General features: G+C 40.1%; 1 protein-coding gene across 10 annotated transcripts in view; it reads right to left on the bottom strand.

The window, feature by feature from the left end:
* hecw1a (HECT, C2 and WW domain containing E3 ubiquitin protein ligase 1a) overlaps window positions 1-18,831 on the bottom strand; it is a 226,340-nt gene that overhangs the window by 5,095 nt on the left and 202,414 nt on the right. For all 10 annotated transcript variants that reach the window (XM_087309002.1, XM_087309006.1, XM_087309000.1 and 7 more), the window contains 14 exons: window positions 17,882-18,067; window positions 15,612-15,746; window positions 15,278-15,377; window positions 14,723-14,819; window positions 13,245-13,328; window positions 12,431-12,537; window positions 10,460-10,574; window positions 8,871-8,984; window positions 7,445-7,597; window positions 5,454-5,552; window positions 4,789-4,918; window positions 4,314-4,460; window positions 2,198-2,312; window positions 1,256-1,454 (listed from right to left, as the gene is read on the bottom strand). In XM_087309002.1, coding sequence (XP_087165128.1) covers window positions 1,256-1,454; window positions 2,198-2,312; window positions 4,314-4,460; window positions 4,789-4,918; window positions 5,454-5,552; window positions 7,445-7,597; window positions 8,871-8,984; window positions 10,460-10,574; window positions 12,431-12,537; window positions 13,245-13,328; window positions 14,723-14,819; window positions 15,278-15,377; window positions 15,612-15,746; window positions 17,882-18,067 — 1,781 coding nt within the window. The remainder of the gene's footprint in view (window positions 1-1,255; window positions 1,455-2,197; window positions 2,313-4,313; window positions 4,461-4,788; window positions 4,919-5,453; window positions 5,553-7,444; window positions 7,598-8,870; window positions 8,985-10,459; window positions 10,575-12,430; window positions 12,538-13,244; window positions 13,329-14,722; window positions 14,820-15,277; window positions 15,378-15,611; window positions 15,747-17,881; window positions 18,068-18,831) is intronic.

Below are 18,831 nucleotides of genomic sequence, written 5' to 3'. Positions count from 1 at the left end.
CCACTAGAGGGCACTGTCTACACTTTTATGAATTTGATAGACATTACTTATGTTATTTATAGTACATATTTTTGCACGTTTTGGATGATAAATCCACTAGCGAACACCGTCTACATTTTTATGAATGTGTTATATGTTATTTATAATACATTTTGTTCTACGTTTCAGATGAGATATCCACTAGAGGGTGCTGTTTATATTTTATGAACCTGAGAAGACGTTACTCAGTACATTCTATTGTACGATTCAGATGACAAACTCACTAAAGGGCGCTGTGTTAATTTTCGCGAACCTGAAATCTGTCCACTAGAAGGCGGTGCTTTCCTAAACCCAACATATAGTGTTTCTAAAAGCAAACGTAAGTGAAACGAGCAGTGCAACTGCATAGCTTTACCTTGATTTACAGTGCTTTTACCTCTTGTGTGGAAGCGTGTTTCACTACAATCGAACACTGTAAAAAGTGAGCTACAAGCAAATTGACAACACCAGAAAAGTGTGCATATGGAGACAGGTAGGACACACAACTTATTCATTGCTATACATAGATAGTGTTAAGTTGTTTTGTGGTGTTTATTTGATGCTGTGCAGAGAACTGCACCAAAATAATCCTTTATTCTTTAATAATGTGTGCCTGTAAATATCATTAGCGTGAAAAGGAACAAACCCTGTTGTCGTCACACTGCCCCCTAGTGTTCATTTCAGCTGCAAAATGAAGTCAAATGTTTTTTTTAGTTTCACAATGTAGACTGAAGCACATATTTCCAATTTCTCTGAACAAACGTCTGCATTTCCTCCAGACACGGCATGTGAAATTCTGTACCGCAGTGAGGCATCTGTATCCTTTCCTTCACATTGGCTTTTTTTTGGATTTTTTGGATTTATTTCTGTCTGCACACACAATGGCCAACTCGCCTGCGTTCTCACCTTGACAGGGAAATATGAGCCTGTGCTTTAGTGCTGACGGCGCCAGACTTTGACCCGCAGGCCCTTCGCTTTGCCAGACCAACAGAGCAAATGAATGTCAAGGTGAAGCGCTGGATGCAGATCAAGCCAGGGTGACATTAGTGTTTGGCTTTCAGGATCGCACTGTGGCTGAATTTACACTGCAGATCTTCATTGTCCATTCTCAGTATTGTGTGAAGTGTGTTTACGATATTTATAACATCAAGAATGCTTATTAAATTCTTCAAAAACATTTCCGTCAATATCTGAGCTGTGTGATCATGTGTGTGTGTGTGTAATATCTGCATTATACCTGGGCAGAGAAGTGACTTTTCCCCACTTCTCAATGCAGAATCGCCTCAGGCCGTTGCTCCCGCGCAGCGCTGCGAATCCCTCATAGGGAACACTGGAGGTCCCCGTCACAAACTGCAGCAGACGCAGCCGCTGCTCATTATTGAAGCGCTCCACTGCCGCCCAGAACCAGCGCATCACCATGTGGCCATCGTGATAACCTGCAGGAGATGTTTACATGGACATTGATACTCCTGTTTTAATACAATGAAGACAATGAGAGTATTTTCACATGTGTGTTTCTCAGCAGCAGTAGATGGGAGAGTACAGCACATCATTTATTTACAATCCTATTTGCTGAAATAATGACAGAAAAACTCCAGGATGGTGTCAGCAAGACTTTCAGAAATGAAAGAAGAAGACTGATAACGGCAGCCAGAAGAGAGAACAGTGTTAGATTTACAGTCTAAAAACTCATACTGTCTAGTTTTAAGTCAAAATGAAGTGAGTTTTTCCTTAAAACAGGCCAAATGGGGTCAGAAAAATAATCTTATGTCAAAAGGAAAATCTAGATTCATTTGATGGAAAGAAAAACTAGATCTAATGAGGGAGAGATGGACACTAGTGCACAGACGGCTGCTTCTCACTCAGGGCTGTTGTTTACGCTAATGAGGGAGAGATGGTCACTAGTGGGCGGGGCTTTCATCTCTGATGACATCATACAAAGGGGGAATGTCAATCAAAGTGCTTCTGTCTTTATCAAGTCTGATTAGAACAAACACAAATTAATTCATCTTCATCATTAGAGGCTGGAGATATTCACACACTGCTGACACACAACTGGGTTCAAACCCCTTATAAAGGTCATTCTTGCATAATAGATCCTTATGTTGAACAATTTTACAGCGGGAACTGATGATATTAGTTTGACAGAACTTTCATAGACGCATAGCTTCCCACTTACCTCCTCTATATTCTGTGTTGGATCTCCAGTCGCTCAAATCAATCTCAGCCGTTCCTGCAATGACCAACTCCAGCTCACGAGCGTCAAACACTGACACCAGACGCGAGTCCACCACCTGCATCACAAACACACATCTGAATACACTGAGCATAGATGAGCTGATGGGGAGAGAGGCCATGATCGAGATGATTGGGAGGCCATGATCAATAAGAACCGATAGAGGGATTTTAGCCAGGACACCGGCGTTACTACTCATTCCCAGAAGTGGCATGGGATTAATGAGCACAGAGAGGCTCAGTTAAATGTCTCAGCCGAAAGATGGCGCTCACTGACAGTGTAGTGTCCCCTTCACTATACTGGGGCGTTAGGACTCACACAGACTGCAGGTTAAGCGCCCCCTGCTGGCCTCTTAACTGTTTAATAAATCTGCTTTTAAGGGGTGTCAAAATTAATAGTTTCTTCGGTGCACTGCGAATCAGACGTGGACAATTCGGTATCGGTTCAGTAATAATCCTAACTGGTTATTACTTACTGCTGTTTATATCATATGCGTTACGTTACTGTAGCGTACTATAGTAAGGGAGGCGAACGCGAGTACTTACAACGCTCCAGCTACTTACAAACGCAGAAACTGTGCACGGTTTCATGCATGTGTGTTTGCTGGACAGTCTTTCACTGACGCTTACAGCTGAAGCCCCTATTTCTAGTTCTCCATCTCTCTCGTGACTTTTCCTGTCCTCTCGGCTGTTACAGCGATACTTCTGGATACAGACACGAGTATGTGTCTGCAGAGTTTTCTCCACCGTGTCTATCATGGATCAGCTGTAAACGGCGCTGCTGTTCAGAGTGAAGCGCGTCAGCGTGTAAAGCCTGTTTATACTCGACCCATCCGCCAGTTCGCCGTGTGCACTGTTCGCTCGAGTCTCAAAGAAATCATCCGGTCTGCCGGCCGAAATCATGTCGCGTGCACCCAAAGCGAACCTCCGCAAAGATCTCACATTCGCCGCGCGCTCTCAAGCGAACTAGCGGACGCGTCGAGTTTAAACCAGTCTTCAGAAAGCGAGTGGGATATTTATACTAGTTTATTTGCTTAATCCTCGTGTTGTTTAAAGGTAGAGTTTATATATCTGAATCTGTATTAAAGGACAAAGATGTATTACAAATTGTATATTAATATAAATATATTTACACGTTTTAATACAAGAATTCTTGCGCTGTGAAGAAAATACAAAAATGTGAATGTTAAGCATCGTCAATGCACCGAGATTTCCAATTGAACCGAACTGATGGCATGATAATTGCAACTAGGCGTCGCAGTGGCGCAGTAGGTAGTGCTGTCGCCTCAGCAAGAAGGTCGCTGGGTTGCTGGTTCGAGCCTCGGCTCAGTTGGCGTTTCTGTGTGGAGTTTGCATGTTCTCCCTGGGTTCGCGTGGGTTTCCTACGGCTGCTCCGGTTTCCCCCACAGTCCAAAGACATGTGGTACAGGTGAATTGGGTAGGCTAAATTGTCCGTAGTGTATGAGTGTGTGTGTGGATGTTTCCCAGATATGGGTTGTGGCTGTAAGCAGGGCCGGAGCAAGCTGAACTGCCGCTCTAGGCAGAGGACGATCACGCCGCCCTTAACCCCAATGTGAAAACGAAAGTGACTGGTTATAAAAATGAAGTGAAGTGTCGCGGACCTCTATTCTGTTGCCTATGCGCGAATATAATTGAGGACGCAGGTGGTGAGGGAGGTGTCGCGGACGCCGCCCCCTCTATACTGCCGCCCTAGGCAGCCGCCTAGGTCGCCTCTATGGACACGTCGGCCCTGGCTGGAAGGGCATCCACTGCGTAAAAATGTGCTGGATGAGTTGGCGGTTCATTCCGCTGTGGTGATTAATAAAGGGACTAAGCCGACAAGAAAATGAATGAATGATAATCGTAACCGAACCGAACCATGAGACCAATATAGATTCACAGATCTACTGTTTTTGTTTAAATACACCAAAACACATTCACTGAGAATTCTATATTCACTAAGAAATGGATAAAGACAATAATCTCAAAAGAAGATGAGCTCATGTATGCTGGGTTCCCTAAACCTGTGTGTGGATCGTCTACTGTTCCAGCTTTTGTACCTCATAGAAACCCCTGACAAGGGCTTCGGCTTGCTGCATGACCCCCCGCTCCACCCTCCATCGTGCCATTCGCTCGATGTAATCTTTCTTGTTCTTCTCTGTCACCTGAATGTTGGAGCCTCCAGACTTCAGCTCCCTCTCCGTCACCTGGTAAAAGATGTCAAACGTTTAAAGCTGCTGTATGTACGTTTATGACTTAATAATAATCTTAATACTTGATCATCTGCAAAGCAATGCTAAAGTCAATTGTTATTGACCCATCCCAATTTAACGTCCCAGTCTAAGAGAATCAAGGGGGAAGGGCTGAAGGGCAGAAATGGGATCTGGCCTTTATTTGCTGTATGTATTGAGGATGCTTTAAGACTCAGCCTTTACAATCGTTCAGTCCTGATCATTGCACATTAACATTTATAGCAAATTCTGGTTAAAGTCAGATGAAAACTCATCTTTAGTAACAGAGTGAATGCTCCAGCACCTGTCCGAAGACCTCCTCGTTGACTGTGAATGTGAGATCCAGAATGTCAGTGATATCGTTGTCCTTCATCCACTGTAAGCTCTGGTGAAACTCCTCATCCAGATACTCCAGATCACTTAAATCCGTCACTCTGTGGAGCAAAACAACACAGACAGCCCATTAAAGCCCATCACTCTGAATAGTTTACTGTGTCTTTATCTGTGACCAATTACAAAGTAAACAGCAAGTGTATGACGCTTAGTATTTAAACCCTATACTAAGAATGGAAACATACTGTATATGGAAACTTCACTGACCTTAGGTACAATATGATGATATTGCAAGTTATTTAAGTCATAAAAATGCAAGTCTTGTAATAACCCCCAGTTTCAATGGCTGCCTGTGTTAAGATCATGAATTAATGTACACTGAAAATAAATCAGAGTCATTGGATTTACTTATTTTTTAAGGTAAGTGGTTGCAAACAATTTATTTGGGCTGAGTTTACACAAACAAATGAAGCTGAACATAGCTGAAATTGATTTTGTTTGTTTAAATTCAGCCCTTATCAATAGTTTGCAACCACTTACCTTAAAGACATGTAATAATTCAATGAATAGTTTTTTCAGTGTGTACTCCAGATTGTTTGAGTGTGATTTTAATGCTCTGGTATAATTGAGACTTACAGTCTGAGCAGAGCCTTGTAGAACGGCCGAGTGAAGAAAGCATCCAGCAGATACTGATGGATCAAAGCCAGACCCAAAATACGGCCACTGAAACGAAACCTGAGACAATCCAGAAAAGCATACATCTGCGTCATTCATATCATTGTGTTCTGTATGTATTCTGTACTAACACATCAGCTGCAGTTATATACTTTGAAAAATCCACGTTCAGGACAGCACAGTTAATAGAGTATGCGCTTTTAAATTAGTTTTTATTTTGGTGCTATTTGGTACTATAAAGTTTTTAAAGCTGCGGTTTTTGGTTTAGTTTTTATTTAGTTTTATTTAGTTTGTTTGCTTTTAGTTATTATTTTATATTTATCTTTATTTTTAATAACTATAGTTCAAGCATCTAGTTTAACAGTTCTAGTGTCGATCAGGGGTACGTTTGAGGTTGAGGTTGGGAGTCAATAAAAACAATGAATGGGTCATTAACTAAATAATATAAACAATTCTCATATGAGAGAATATTTGGGTTGAGAATGGTTGGGTTGAGGTTGGGGTAGATGTAAATAAAATGCATATAATAAATTATATACATAATTCTTGTTGCAATTAATATTAAAGGGTTGAGTATGAAGTTGAGGTTGGCGTAAATAAAATATATTTAATGGGTAATTTAATTCATTCATTCATTTTTTAATAAATAACCTAAATAACTCTCATTATATTGAATATTTTAAGGGCTGAGTTAAGGGGTTGAGGTTGGGTTTGACGTTAATAAAAATAATTAATGGGTCATTTAATATATAATATAAATAATTCTCATTATATTTCATATTTTAAGGGTTGAGATTGGGGTGAAGGTTAATAAAGTACTTTTCATTTGGTAACTTTATAAACAATATATATAATTATTATTATAATGAATATTTTGAGGGCTGGGTTTAGGCTTGAGATTTAGGTCGATGTAAATAAAATACAATTTAAGTGAAATTTAATAAATAATTCTCATTATATTTCATATTTTTAGTGTTGAGCTTTGGGTAAAGGTTGGGGTAAAGGTTAATAAAAAAAATTGAATGGGTAATTTAATAACTAATATAAAGAATTCTGGTTATATTTAATATTTTGAGGGTTGAGTTTAGGGTTGAAGTTGGGGTAAAGGTTAATAAAATACAATTTAATGGTTCATTTAGTAAATAATATAAATAATTCTCATTATTAATAATATTTTGAGGTTTGGTTTTAGGGTTAAGATTGGAGTAGATGTAAACAAAATACAATTAAAGGAGTAATTGAATAAGTAATGAAAATAATTCACGTTATAACAGTTTTTGAGGGATGGGTTTAGGATTAGATGTTAATAAAATGCAGTTTAATTGGTCATTTATTTTCTAATATAATTAATTCTTCAGCTGTATCCCTTCTAGCAACAACCTTTCTGAATAGTTCTTGAATGTCAGACTTTAAAAATCGAGACAAATTTAAAATGTAATAAAAGATTTGTAATTTAAACACTGACAAATTCTGCATGGACAAAAATGCTTCATTGGATTTACTACATGTTGTTAAGGCAAGTGGCTGCAAACAATTGATAAGAGCTGAATTTAAACAAACAAATTAAATGCAGTAATGTTTAACTTCATTTGTTTGTTCAAATTCAGCCCAAATCAATAGTTCGCAACCACTTACCTTAAAAATATGTAGTTTTTTCAGTGTGCTTGAATGATGTTCAGATGGGAAACGTTGAGAATTTGTCTTTGTGTTTAGTTTGCTGTCTCTATAATTTGCTCATCTAGAGGTCTGCTTTTCCTGTCAGTAAAAATCTCATAATGAGACACAAAACAAAGACGCAGCGCGATGCTTTTACACACTTTTCTTTCCAGCTGACCAGAAGGCACGCAGTTCCTCACCCACATCCACCACTAAACTACAGATCTGAGCTTCACAATCATCCAGCAGTAATTAGACAAACACACAGAGAGACAGAGGAGTGAAAACCTTCCCACCATTCCAGATGATTCTCCACAAACGCAGACATGGGGCTGATCTGGACGGTATACGTGTCATTGGCCGAGTACTCGAACAGACCGTAGTATGGGTTGAAAAGCTCCTGAGACAACAAGAAGAAGAACTCCCGAGACGGACCGCTGTAGTCCAAACTGTAGAGGAAAACAATGCAGCATTTCAGACTTCTCAATATGGTTTTCAGAGATAAATAAGTGTACATCTTATGAGAGACATGTTTAAAGAGAAAACAGACACATTATTGTTAACTTGAGTCAAAAAACATACAGTTGAAGTCAGAATTATTCGCCCTCCTGTGCATTTTGGGGCTCCATCATACACCCGGCGCAAGACGAGCTTGGTGTGATTTGTTGCTTTTTTCAGATCAGCGCTGGTGTAATTTTCCTGTTTTGCGCCACATTGTTTAAACAGTAAACCCATTTGTGTCACTCTGTGGACTCATGTGTGTGCTGGTTTATAAGCACCAGGTTAAGGTGCATTGTTGGAGCGCAGCTAGTCTGAGGAACTGAAATAGACCAACAGCACCATTGACCAACTAAAGCTGCTCTGAACTCCAGCAGAGTGTGTTAGTTATGCACCTTAAACACTCACACACTGCTGAATACACACAGGATGATCAGCAACACACACATATCTTTAGAGATGAACACAATTAAAGGATTAAAATGATCCAGAAATGATGATTTAATATAAACACACTGCCTCATGCCTTCTTCCCCTCGGGGGGCTTCTTCAGTTTATTGATGATGATCTGCATCTGTATAATGTGATTATTCTGATCAGTATTATTGATTATCTGCAGATTTATAATAAACACAAGTGTAGATGTGTCCAGCTGTGGGGTTTTGGAGGCGTCTGCATCAGCATATGTGGATAAGAACAGGACGTGTGTTTGGATGTAACTCAGTTTTCTGAGCACACTTCATTATTATTGTTCATTTTTTCCTCTGCTGGAGATTAGAACTGAATTTAGAAACAGTTTTGAAGCAAATCTCTGAGCTTAACAAAGCAGATTAAACATGTGGGCTGATGGATGTGTTCAGTGGAGGGAGTTTCCACCGTTTCCTCACTCCACCAAAGTAAAGGAGTAAAGTAAAGAGGCTGAATGGAGGAGGCTCGTTCTTTATCCTCGCGCTGCAGATGCTCTGTTTAACTGTTATTGCTTAAGCAGGCTAATAATATTGACCTTAACATGGCTTTAAAACTGCTTTTATTCCAGCCTAAATAAAACAAATAAGATTTTCTCCAGAAGAAAAAAAAATTATAGGAAATACTGTAAAAAATTCCCAAATCTGTTCAACATCATTTGGGAAATAATTAAAACAAATGCACAGGAGGGTGAATACTTCTGACTCCAGCTGTATAAGTTTACAGTGTGACCGCAGTGCTGCTCTTTCACAGACTCACCCTTCCTCTCCAACAAAGGTGATGTAGAGTTTGTTTCTCTGCAGCTCTTTGCGCGAGTACGCCATTACTTGATTAAACGTGCCCTCTAGTAGATGCTCCCTTCTGACGATCAGCCTTAACACCAGCACAAAAAACAAACACATGCTAAAATCAATGCATTATCCTGAGCGGTTAACAGAGCGCTGATGAACTCAGTTATTCACCACCGGTATATGTCTACCAATTTCAATTTAACTTCTCATTTTAATTTAACATTTACCAAAAGTGCTTAAAATACAAGCACACAAACAAAAACAAACACAGTGGAAAAGTTGCAGTATCCAAACTCAACTTCAAACTTGAAATGTCTTTTATTTGGAGTGAAACTGTGAAGGTATTTGACTGAAACGTCGAAATGTTTTGATATTTACAATATAAAATTTACTTTGTGCATTTAAAGTGTCTTAAGCAATGTTGAAAATGTCATTAAATGCTTTATTTTTATTCTTTTTAACTTTTTTTACATCTTTAAATCTTCTATTTTAAATACAGCTGTAAATCTCTTAAGCAAATAAGTAACGACTGTAACCAAACTGTAAACCGGTGTTTATAAGTTACTGCATCTTATACATAGAACGAAGCAGCCAATAAAGAAAAATCTAAAAATCGAAATAAAAGATCTATCTATCTATCTATCCATCCATCCATCCATCCATCCATCCATCCATCCATCCATCCATCCATCCATCTATCTATCTATCTATCCATCCATCCATCCATCTATCTCTCTCCATCCGTCCGTCCGTCTATCTATCTATCTATCTATCTATCTATCTATCTATCTATCTATCTATCTATCTATCTATCTATCTATCTATCTATCTATCTATCTATCTATCTATCTATCTATCTATCTATCTATCTATCTATCCATCCATCCATCCATCCATCCATCCATCCATCCATCCATCCATCCATCCATCCATCCATCCATCCATCTATCTCCATCCATCCATCCATCCATCCATCCATCCATCCATCCATCCATCATCTATCTATCTATCTATCTATCTATCTATCTATCTATCTATCTATCTATCTATCTATCTATCTATCTATCTATCTGTCTATCTATCCGTCTATCTATCCGTCTATCTATCTATCTATCTATCTATCTATCTATCTATCTATCTATCTATCTATCTATCTATCTATCTATCCATCCATCCATCCATCCATCCATCCATCCATCCATCCATCCATCCATCCATCCATCTATCTCCATCCATCCATCCATCCATCCATCCATCCATCCATCCATCATCTATCTATCTATCTATCTATCTATCTATCTATCTATCTATCTATCTATCTATCTATCTATCTATCTATCTATCTATCTATCTATCTATCTATCTATCTATCTATCTCTGTCTGTCTGTCTGTCTGTCTGTCTGTCTACATGTCCGTCCATCCATACAAAAATAATGTAAAATAATGTATAGCCTTGGGGGACACCACAAAGAAAAGGAGCCGTCGATAAAGAAAAATCTTTTCTATCAATCTATCTGAAGCACATTTATAGAGAAGTAACCCAGAGACAGTCTTACTTAATTTTCCCGGGCCCCTGTCCATAGCCTTTAGCCTCCAGTTTCCTGTAGAAATTGCGTAGTTTTGCTTCAAAGTCTCTGCGGTACGGAGCCGGCGCTCTGGCCCTCTGCAAGCCTGACAAAATACACAAAACAGTCAATAGTTACACACCGGTCTTTAAGAGAACAAGTCTTATGATTAAATAAAATTAGATCAAAGTGTGTGTTTCCATGGACCAGAGGCCAAAGTAAAGATACAGGTAACCCTTCTGTGCTGTCGGGTCGTTTTCGAAGCTTAATTTGCCCACAACTTTCTGTGCTTAAGCAAATGTGACGATTTTTGCTGGCAAATCTTATTTTGATGCATATTTTGGGAAAATGCTTTGAAAATGTACAATACACCATGGGCAGATTGACTCCCACTTGGTTGTGTTGGGGCCTATTTTTGCCCCATTGACTTCTATTATAATCCATGTATGCGTGTGCGCGCATGTGTGAGACTGTGAGAGAGAGAACTTTGCACACTTACCATAATATGTCTGAAAAGCTCAAAATAAGGAGCATGGCTCTCAAAACACAGTAGTATTTCTGCACACACACACTATAATCTGCTGTTTTACGCCACTGAACACCATTTAATAGCCGAAAACTCTTCAGCACAGGTCTATCTAAAGGGTTAATGCTGCACACTGATGATGACAGGAGGGAAAAACACCAACAATTTAGGAATGCATGATTATTTGGTGTCAAGCAATGGAAAAGTGTTATTATAATGGAAGTCAATGGGGCAAAAACAGCCCCCAACATAACCAAAGAGTGGTACATTTGAACAGTACACAACGGTTAACACATCTATGAGGGGCTAAGTATGAAAACAACAATGTAAATGGAGCCGGGCTTTCAACACCCCGCTGTGAAGTCATTTTACTCTGAGATTTCCCATTAAGGTATCAGAAGCTTCCCGAAAGTCTCATTAACCGCTGCCGTATATTCTGTGTGCACAGCGAGGCATCAGTGTGAAATGAAGTCGCTTTAACTCTCAGTAGGGTGTGTGTACATGTGATCCAGCTCAATTTTAACACAACCATCTTGACGTGAGGAATAAATGAGCGAGAGCCGCTGTGATTTATTTAAACATGAGGAAAAAGTGAAGGACAGGCAATATTGAAACTGCAAATATGGAACGATTGCCTTCGCTGTGTTAGGAAAAATACCTAAATAATAATTATTTGCCAGGTTATGCCAGACACAAGGAGATACAGCACTGTGCAAAACCCAAAACAAGGTTTAGAGTTGGTTGTTTCTATATTTCTCTGTAGCATGTCAACATCAAACATTATTTATGCTATTAATTGTAATTATACAGTGAGATTATTGTGTACAACAGCCAATGCTGCACACAGAGACCTGGTCTGATCATCATCCAGTCTGTCTGGAACGACACGAAGAAGCAGAACAAACTCAATCCAGAAGAGTTTTGGCAACATCTCGAAGATGCTTAAAAAAAAACCTGCCTGCAAGGCTAGAGGACTGCTCTTTCAGGCACTTGTGTATGCTAAAATGCTGTAAATTGAAGATCCTTCCAAAAAAAATGCATAAATACATTTTAACATTTAACTTCATTATAATTCTTTTTTTTTGGTCAGGTTAGTCCCTTGTTTATCAGAGGTCGCCACAGTGGAATGAACCGCCAACTATTCCAGCGTTTGTTTTATGCAGCGGATGCCCTTTCAGCTGCAACCCAGTACTGGGAAACACCCATACACACTCATTCTTACACACACACACACTACGGTCAATGTAGTTCATCAATTCCCCTATAGCGCATGTGTTAGGACTGTGGGGGAAACTCAATCAACATTTGGTATGAGCACACACTGCATTGAAAACACATGGTAAGCTTGCTCATGGTTTGCCAGGCAGCTTTGCAGGTGGGCTTTTTGAAGCATCTTGGAGATGTTGCTATTGTAATTTTTTTATTGCTGATCCTACCAGGTGAGCTCTGCGGTGAGGATCCAGGAGAGCAGCGTGGAGAGAAGCTGAGTCCCGGGTGGAAGGAGTGCGGTGGGACAAACGACATGATCTCCTCGTCAAACAGACTGCAGCACACAGAAGAACAAATACAGAAATATTAGGACAGACATTGTATTTTCACTATTATGATTCTCAGTGTAGCATGTTTCAGACACAAACAAGAGCTGATGCTGCAATGGAGCGACGGATAGTATTATATATTATAAATATAATCAATATAACAGAACTATATATATATATATATATATATATATATATATATATATATATATATATATATATATATATATTCATTCATTTTCTTGTCGGCTTAGTCCCTTTATTAATGCGGGGTCGCCACGGCGGAATGAACTGCCAACTTATCCAGCAAGTTTTTACGCAGCAGATGCACTTCCAGCTGCAACCCATCTCTGGGAAACATCCACACACACATTCACACACACACACACTATGGAAAATTTAGCCTACCCAATTCACCTGTACCGCATGTGTTTGGACGGTGGGGAAACCGGAGCACCCGGAGCAAACCCACGCGAACACAGGGAGAACATGCAAACTCCACACAGAAACGCCAACTGAGCCGAGGCTCGAACCAGCGACCTTCTTGCTGTGAGGCGACAGCACTACCTACTGCGCCACTGCTTCACCCTATATATATATATCGTTCAGAGCTTTATAAAAATATATGGCCTGTCAAATCTCTTGTTTTGCCATTATAATGTGGCCCTTGAGGACTCTCCTGCAGCAAAGCACATCAGCGTCTGAACTGTACCTCAGCAGCATCACCAGATCCGCATCACAGGACAGCTTTTCCACACCTTGAGCTCCTTCAGTCCTGATGTAATGGATCTTCTCCCTGAGAGGAAACACACACACACACACACACACACACACACACACACACACACACACACACACACACACACACACACACACACACACACACACACACACACACACACACACACACACACACACACACACACACACACACACACACACACACACACACACACACATCAACATCTCAGATTTCCAGCTTTCTCCATGCTGAGCAGCTCCTGAAAGCTCTGGACTCAGGGAATGTTCATTGTTTTGAGAGTGCACTGCAGATGAACGGGCGGTAAGAGTGCTTTCAGCAGTGCTATTACATTAGGATCACTTCACTGCATTAGTGCTGCTGGTAATGCAGCTTGCTTACTCTATATACACACACAACGCCAAACCCTCATTCATGTTCTGTTCTCTACTCTTCAGAGAATGTTTCATGCATCTTTATGCCACCTTTTAATATGAGCTTGACACTGAAAAGAAAGTTCTGCTCTGTTATAATTAGTGCTGTCACACCATCATGATTATCCTAAATAAATGTTTGTAGTTAAGTAATATATTCATGTGTGCTGTATATTTATGTATACATGAAAAAAAACACACACACACACACACAAAATCTATATCTATACACACAAAAATATAAAACCATCAAACATATACACCAACCGGCCACTTTATTAGGTACATCTGTCCAACTGCATGTTAAAACTAATTTCCAATAGAGCAGCTTTGGGATGTAGTTGAGATTGGCATCATGGATGTGCAGCCGACAAATCTGCAGCAACTGTGTGATGCTATCATGTCAATATGGAGCAAAATCTCTGAGGAATATTTCCAGTAGCTTGTTGAATCTCTGCTACCAAGGATTAAAGCAGTTCTGAAGGCAAAAGAGGGTCTGACCTGGTACAAGTAAGGTGTACCTAATAAAGTGGCCGGTGAGTGTATATTTACATATAAATCAATATCTTATACAATACAGTCATGCATTTATTTAAATACACAGTAAACACAAATATATTTTGTAAATATGAACTTTAATTTTCAATGTGATTGTTCGACAGCACTAATTCTAATAATAGTTTTGGTCATTTGGTCATAATTAAATATTTTGTTTTGTTTTAATGTCAGCCCTTCAACAAACTTTCAGTAACTTTGTCACGTGCTTTTGCCATTTAAATTTTTCTTAATAAATCTATAATTAAATTTTAATACTTCAGTTTTCCAGCAGAACTAAAAGAAATAAGAGTTTCTCCAGAAGATAAACATGACAGGAAATACTGTGAGAAATGTCCCTGCTCTGGTCAACATCACTACAAATAAACTTGACAGTAAAAATACTTCTGTCAGTATAGTGTGATCATCTGTTTACCAGAAACACCGGCTCAGTGTGCTGCGAGTTCCCATCATGCACCTCACCTGAGTGTGTGGTTTCTGGATAGACTCGGCTGTCGCTCCTGCAGCGTGTCCAGTATGTTTGGTTGACGGAGGAAAGCCACAATCTTGTCATTGTAGGCTGAAGAAGACATAAATATGATGAATTCCTCATACAGAACCAATTTAAAATACACATTATATGACCAAACAGGAACAGCAAATACAAAGCCCTCATTTTTGATGCACGTTTTGATGCATATTTTGGAAAATCACATCAAAAAATGCTCAATGGGGACCGATTATGTCTCTTTTTACAAGATGTAAATAATTCTCTGATGTTTCTAGAGTGTGTAATGAAGTTTCACACAGATACTGTTCTCTAACTCTCTGAAACTGACCCTTTTAGGCTTTAAACCTAATCGTGGCCTGTGAACCTAATAGGTGACTGTCACTTTAAATTCAAATGAGATCGTGCTGTTTTCAGAAGGGGGCGGAGCTATAAACGCCTGCACTACAGCATAGTGTCATATTCATTCATAGCAGCCATACACTCCCATATTAACAGTCAGAGAAGCCTTGTGTCCAGTGTTGACTAACCGTGAGGCACTGAATCCGGCTGGTTTTGGCTCCTGACGGCTGACACTAGACCAGTTCTGTTGACCAGAGAAGCTCCTCTACTGCGACACACTTCTGACGCCTGAGAAAACATGACAGAGCATCAGCAACATCATTCACATCCGCAGAAAACAGAAGCTGTGTGTCATACATGTGCCGCTTGCTCCTGTTAGTGTCCTCAATCTGGCAACCTGTCTGTGCATTGAGTTGCCATGTGAAAAACAAATCCTCCTCAATGTTTTGAATTTGGACTGCAATACCGAGTTCCACCACTAGGTGAATAAATCATTAGAATTAAGTGTGTGTGTTGTTGCACCTCTCCGGCGCTGTAGCTGCGCAGTCTCTGCAGATGTTGTCTGTGTATGAGGTGATTCGGCAGGCGGCCGTTCTGAAGGGGAATGCGGGGGTCCATGAAGGTCGTCGCCCGACTGTTGTGGTCCACGAAGAAGGACTGACGAAACAAGACAACATGTTATTGAGCATTCCACACATCAAACTGTGCTGCCACTCATCTGTGTGTGTGTGTGTGTGTGTGGTTATGCTTTGTGTGTGTTGGGGTTTATGGTGTGTATGTGTTTGTATTGGTGTTTATGATGTGTGTTTGCAGTGTGTCTGTGTTTATGGTGTGTGTGTGTGTGTGTGTGTGTTTGTTTGTGTTCCTGCTTGTTTATGGCATGTGTGTGTGTTTGTGTGTCTGTGTTTATGGTGTGTGTGTGTGTTTATTTTTGGGTGTGTTTGTTTGTGTTCCTGCTTGTTTATGGTGTGTGTGTGTGTGTGTGTGTGTGTGTGTGTGTGTGTTTTTTTTTTGAGTGCGTGTGCTTGTGTTCCTGCTTGTTTATGGTGTGTGTGTGTTTATGAAGTGTGTGTATTTGTGGTGTGTGTTTATGAAGTGTGTGTTCCTGCTTGTTTATGGTGTGTGTGTGTGTGTGTTTATGAAGTGTGTGTTCCTGCTTGTTTATGGTGTGTGTGTGTTTATGAAGTGTGTGTATTTGTGGTGTGTGTTTATGAAGTGTGTGTTCCTGCTTGTTTATGGTGTGTGTGTGTGTGTGTGTGTGTTTATGAAGTGTGTGTACTTGTGGTGTGTGTCTGTGGTGTGTGTGTGTGTTTGTGTATGTTAGGGTTTATGGTGTGTATGTGTTTGTATTGGTGTTTATGATGTCTGTTTTTAGTGTTTCTGTGCCTGTGTTCATGTTGTGTGTGTGTTAATGGTGTGTGTGTTTTTTGTGTGTTTGTGTGTGTACCAGCTTGTTTATGGTGTGTGTGTGTGTGTTTATGAAGTGTGTGTGTTTGTGTGTGATGGGGTTTATGGTGTGTATGTGTTAATGGTGTGTGTGTGTGTGTATGTGTGTGTGTGTGTGTGTGTGTGTGTGTGTGTGTGTGTGTGTTAATGGTGTGTGTTTACGAAGTGTGTGTGTGTGTGAGTATATTTGTGGTGTGTGTTAGGGTCTATGGTGTGTGTTTGTGTGTATGTGATTTTTTACGGGGTGTGTGTGTATGTTTATTGAGTGTGTGTGTGTGTGTGTGTGTGTGTTTGTGGTGTGTGTGTGTTTATGGTATGTGTGTTTGTATTTGTGTGTGTTTGTTTGTTTATGATGTGTGTGTCTGTATTTGTATGTGTTTGTTTATGGATTGTGTGTGTGTGTTTATGGTGTGTGTGTGTGTGTATGTGTGTGTTTGTTAATGGTGTGTGTGTTTGTTAATGGTGTGTGTGTGTGTTTGTGTATGGTGTGTGTGTTAATGGTGTGTTATTGTGTTTATGGTATGTGTTTATATGTGTGTGTGAGTATATGGTGTGTGTGTGTGTGTGTGTGTGTGTGAGTTTGTGTGTATTTATGCTTGTGTGTGTGTTTATGGTGTGTGTGAGAGAGAGAGAGAGTTTGTGTTTATGTTTTAGGTTATATGTGTGTTTATGATTGTGTGTGTGTGTGTGTGTGTATTTGTGGTGTGTGTTAGGATCTATGGTGTGTGTTTGTGTTTGTTTACGGGGTTTGTGTGTGTGTTTATTGAGTGTGTGTGTGTGTTTGTGTTTACGGTGTGTATGTTTGTGGTGTGTGTGTGTTTGTGTTTATGGTATGCGTGTGTGTGTGTGTGTGTTTGTATTTGTTTGTTTATGATGTGTGTGTCTTTGTATTTGTATGTGTGTTTGTTTATGGATTGTGTGTGTGTGGCTTTATGGTGTGTGTTTGTATGTGTGTGTTTGTTTATGGTGTGTGTGTTTGTGTGTGTTTATGGTGTGTGTGTTTGTGGTGTGTGTCTATGTTTATGGTGTGTGTGTGAGTTTGTATTTGTGTGTGTTTGTTAATGGTGTGTGTGTGTGTGTGTGTGTTTGTGTATGGTGTGTGTGTGTGTGTTAACGGTGTGTTATTGTGTTTATGGTATGTGTTTATATGTGTGTGTGAGTATATGGTGTGTGTGTGTGTGTGTGTGTGTGTGTGTGTGTGTGTTTGTTTATGGTGTTTATGTTTGTGTGTATTTATGCTTGTGTGTGTGTTTATGGTGTGTGTGTGAGTTTGTGTTTATGGTGTTTATGTTTTAGGTTATATGTGTGTTTATGATTGTGTGTGTGTGTGTGTGTCTTGCGTTCACCTTGCCCTGCGGGTCAGTTTTGATCTCCCAGCCCCTCGGCAGCTCCAGATGAGTGTCAGCGAACTTGTTGATGAAGGTGACGAGGTCTCGGTTGTGTTGATATCGCTCAAAGTTCCGTGCGTCTCTGCGGATCTTCAGGACCATGTGCTTCAGGCAGGTGCTGTTAGTGAACATCCGATACGCACCCTGACACCAGAACACAACAACATCATATTTATGATTATGTTTATATGTGCTCCTGCAAGACGTGATATTCCCTCCCTTCCACTGTATGTCCACACATGTAGAGGAATAACAATACAGCTCAACCTGACCTGACGACTCCACTGGTTAATGATCAGAGTGTTATCAAAGCCAGCTTCACGACAGTCATGAATATTCAATAAGTGTCAGGTCTTCATGTGTGTGATCTGCCTGGAGTAACTCGAAAACAAGATAAAGACGTCTCAGAGATGCCGAAACAAGCTTTTAAAGAGCTCAAATCGTCTTGTATCAGTGCAGCATTATCTCTGAGTTGTTAATGTCTGTTCTCGGTCTGCCGTGATGTTGCAGGAGAGCTTAGGAGATCGATAAAGAGTGAATCTGCAAATAGTTCAATCAATATCTGCCTCAGCTGGAGTGCGTCTGCTCACGGACACCAGGACTTCACTATAGAGCCTCACAAATACAGACGCTTTAAAGCATTCAGAGAAATCCTGATCTGCACAAGACTTTTGGCCAGGGAGAAATTAAAATGGTTGTGTCGAACTGGTCTGGTTCTCTCAAGGTTTTTTTTCTTCACTCTCCTATTGGTGAAGTGTTTTTTCCCTCTCCGCTGTCGCCACTGGCTTGCATGGTTCAGGATCGGTGGAGCTACTCATCAATGAATCTGCTCTTCAGTGTTTGGACTCTCAGTAATGACTTCAAACCACACTGAACTGAGCTAAACTGAACTGAACTTAAACACTAAA

The sequence above is a fragment of the Danio rerio genome, chromosome 24 (assembly GCF_052040795.2).
Source record: "Danio rerio strain M-AB ecotype USA chromosome 24, GRCz13ab, whole genome shotgun sequence".
In the NCBI taxonomy this organism is placed as follows: domain Eukaryota; kingdom Metazoa; phylum Chordata; class Actinopteri; order Cypriniformes; family Danionidae; genus Danio; species Danio rerio.
The sequence above is the reverse complement of the archived record's forward strand: the minus strand, read 5'-3'. Positions and strand labels throughout refer to the sequence as shown.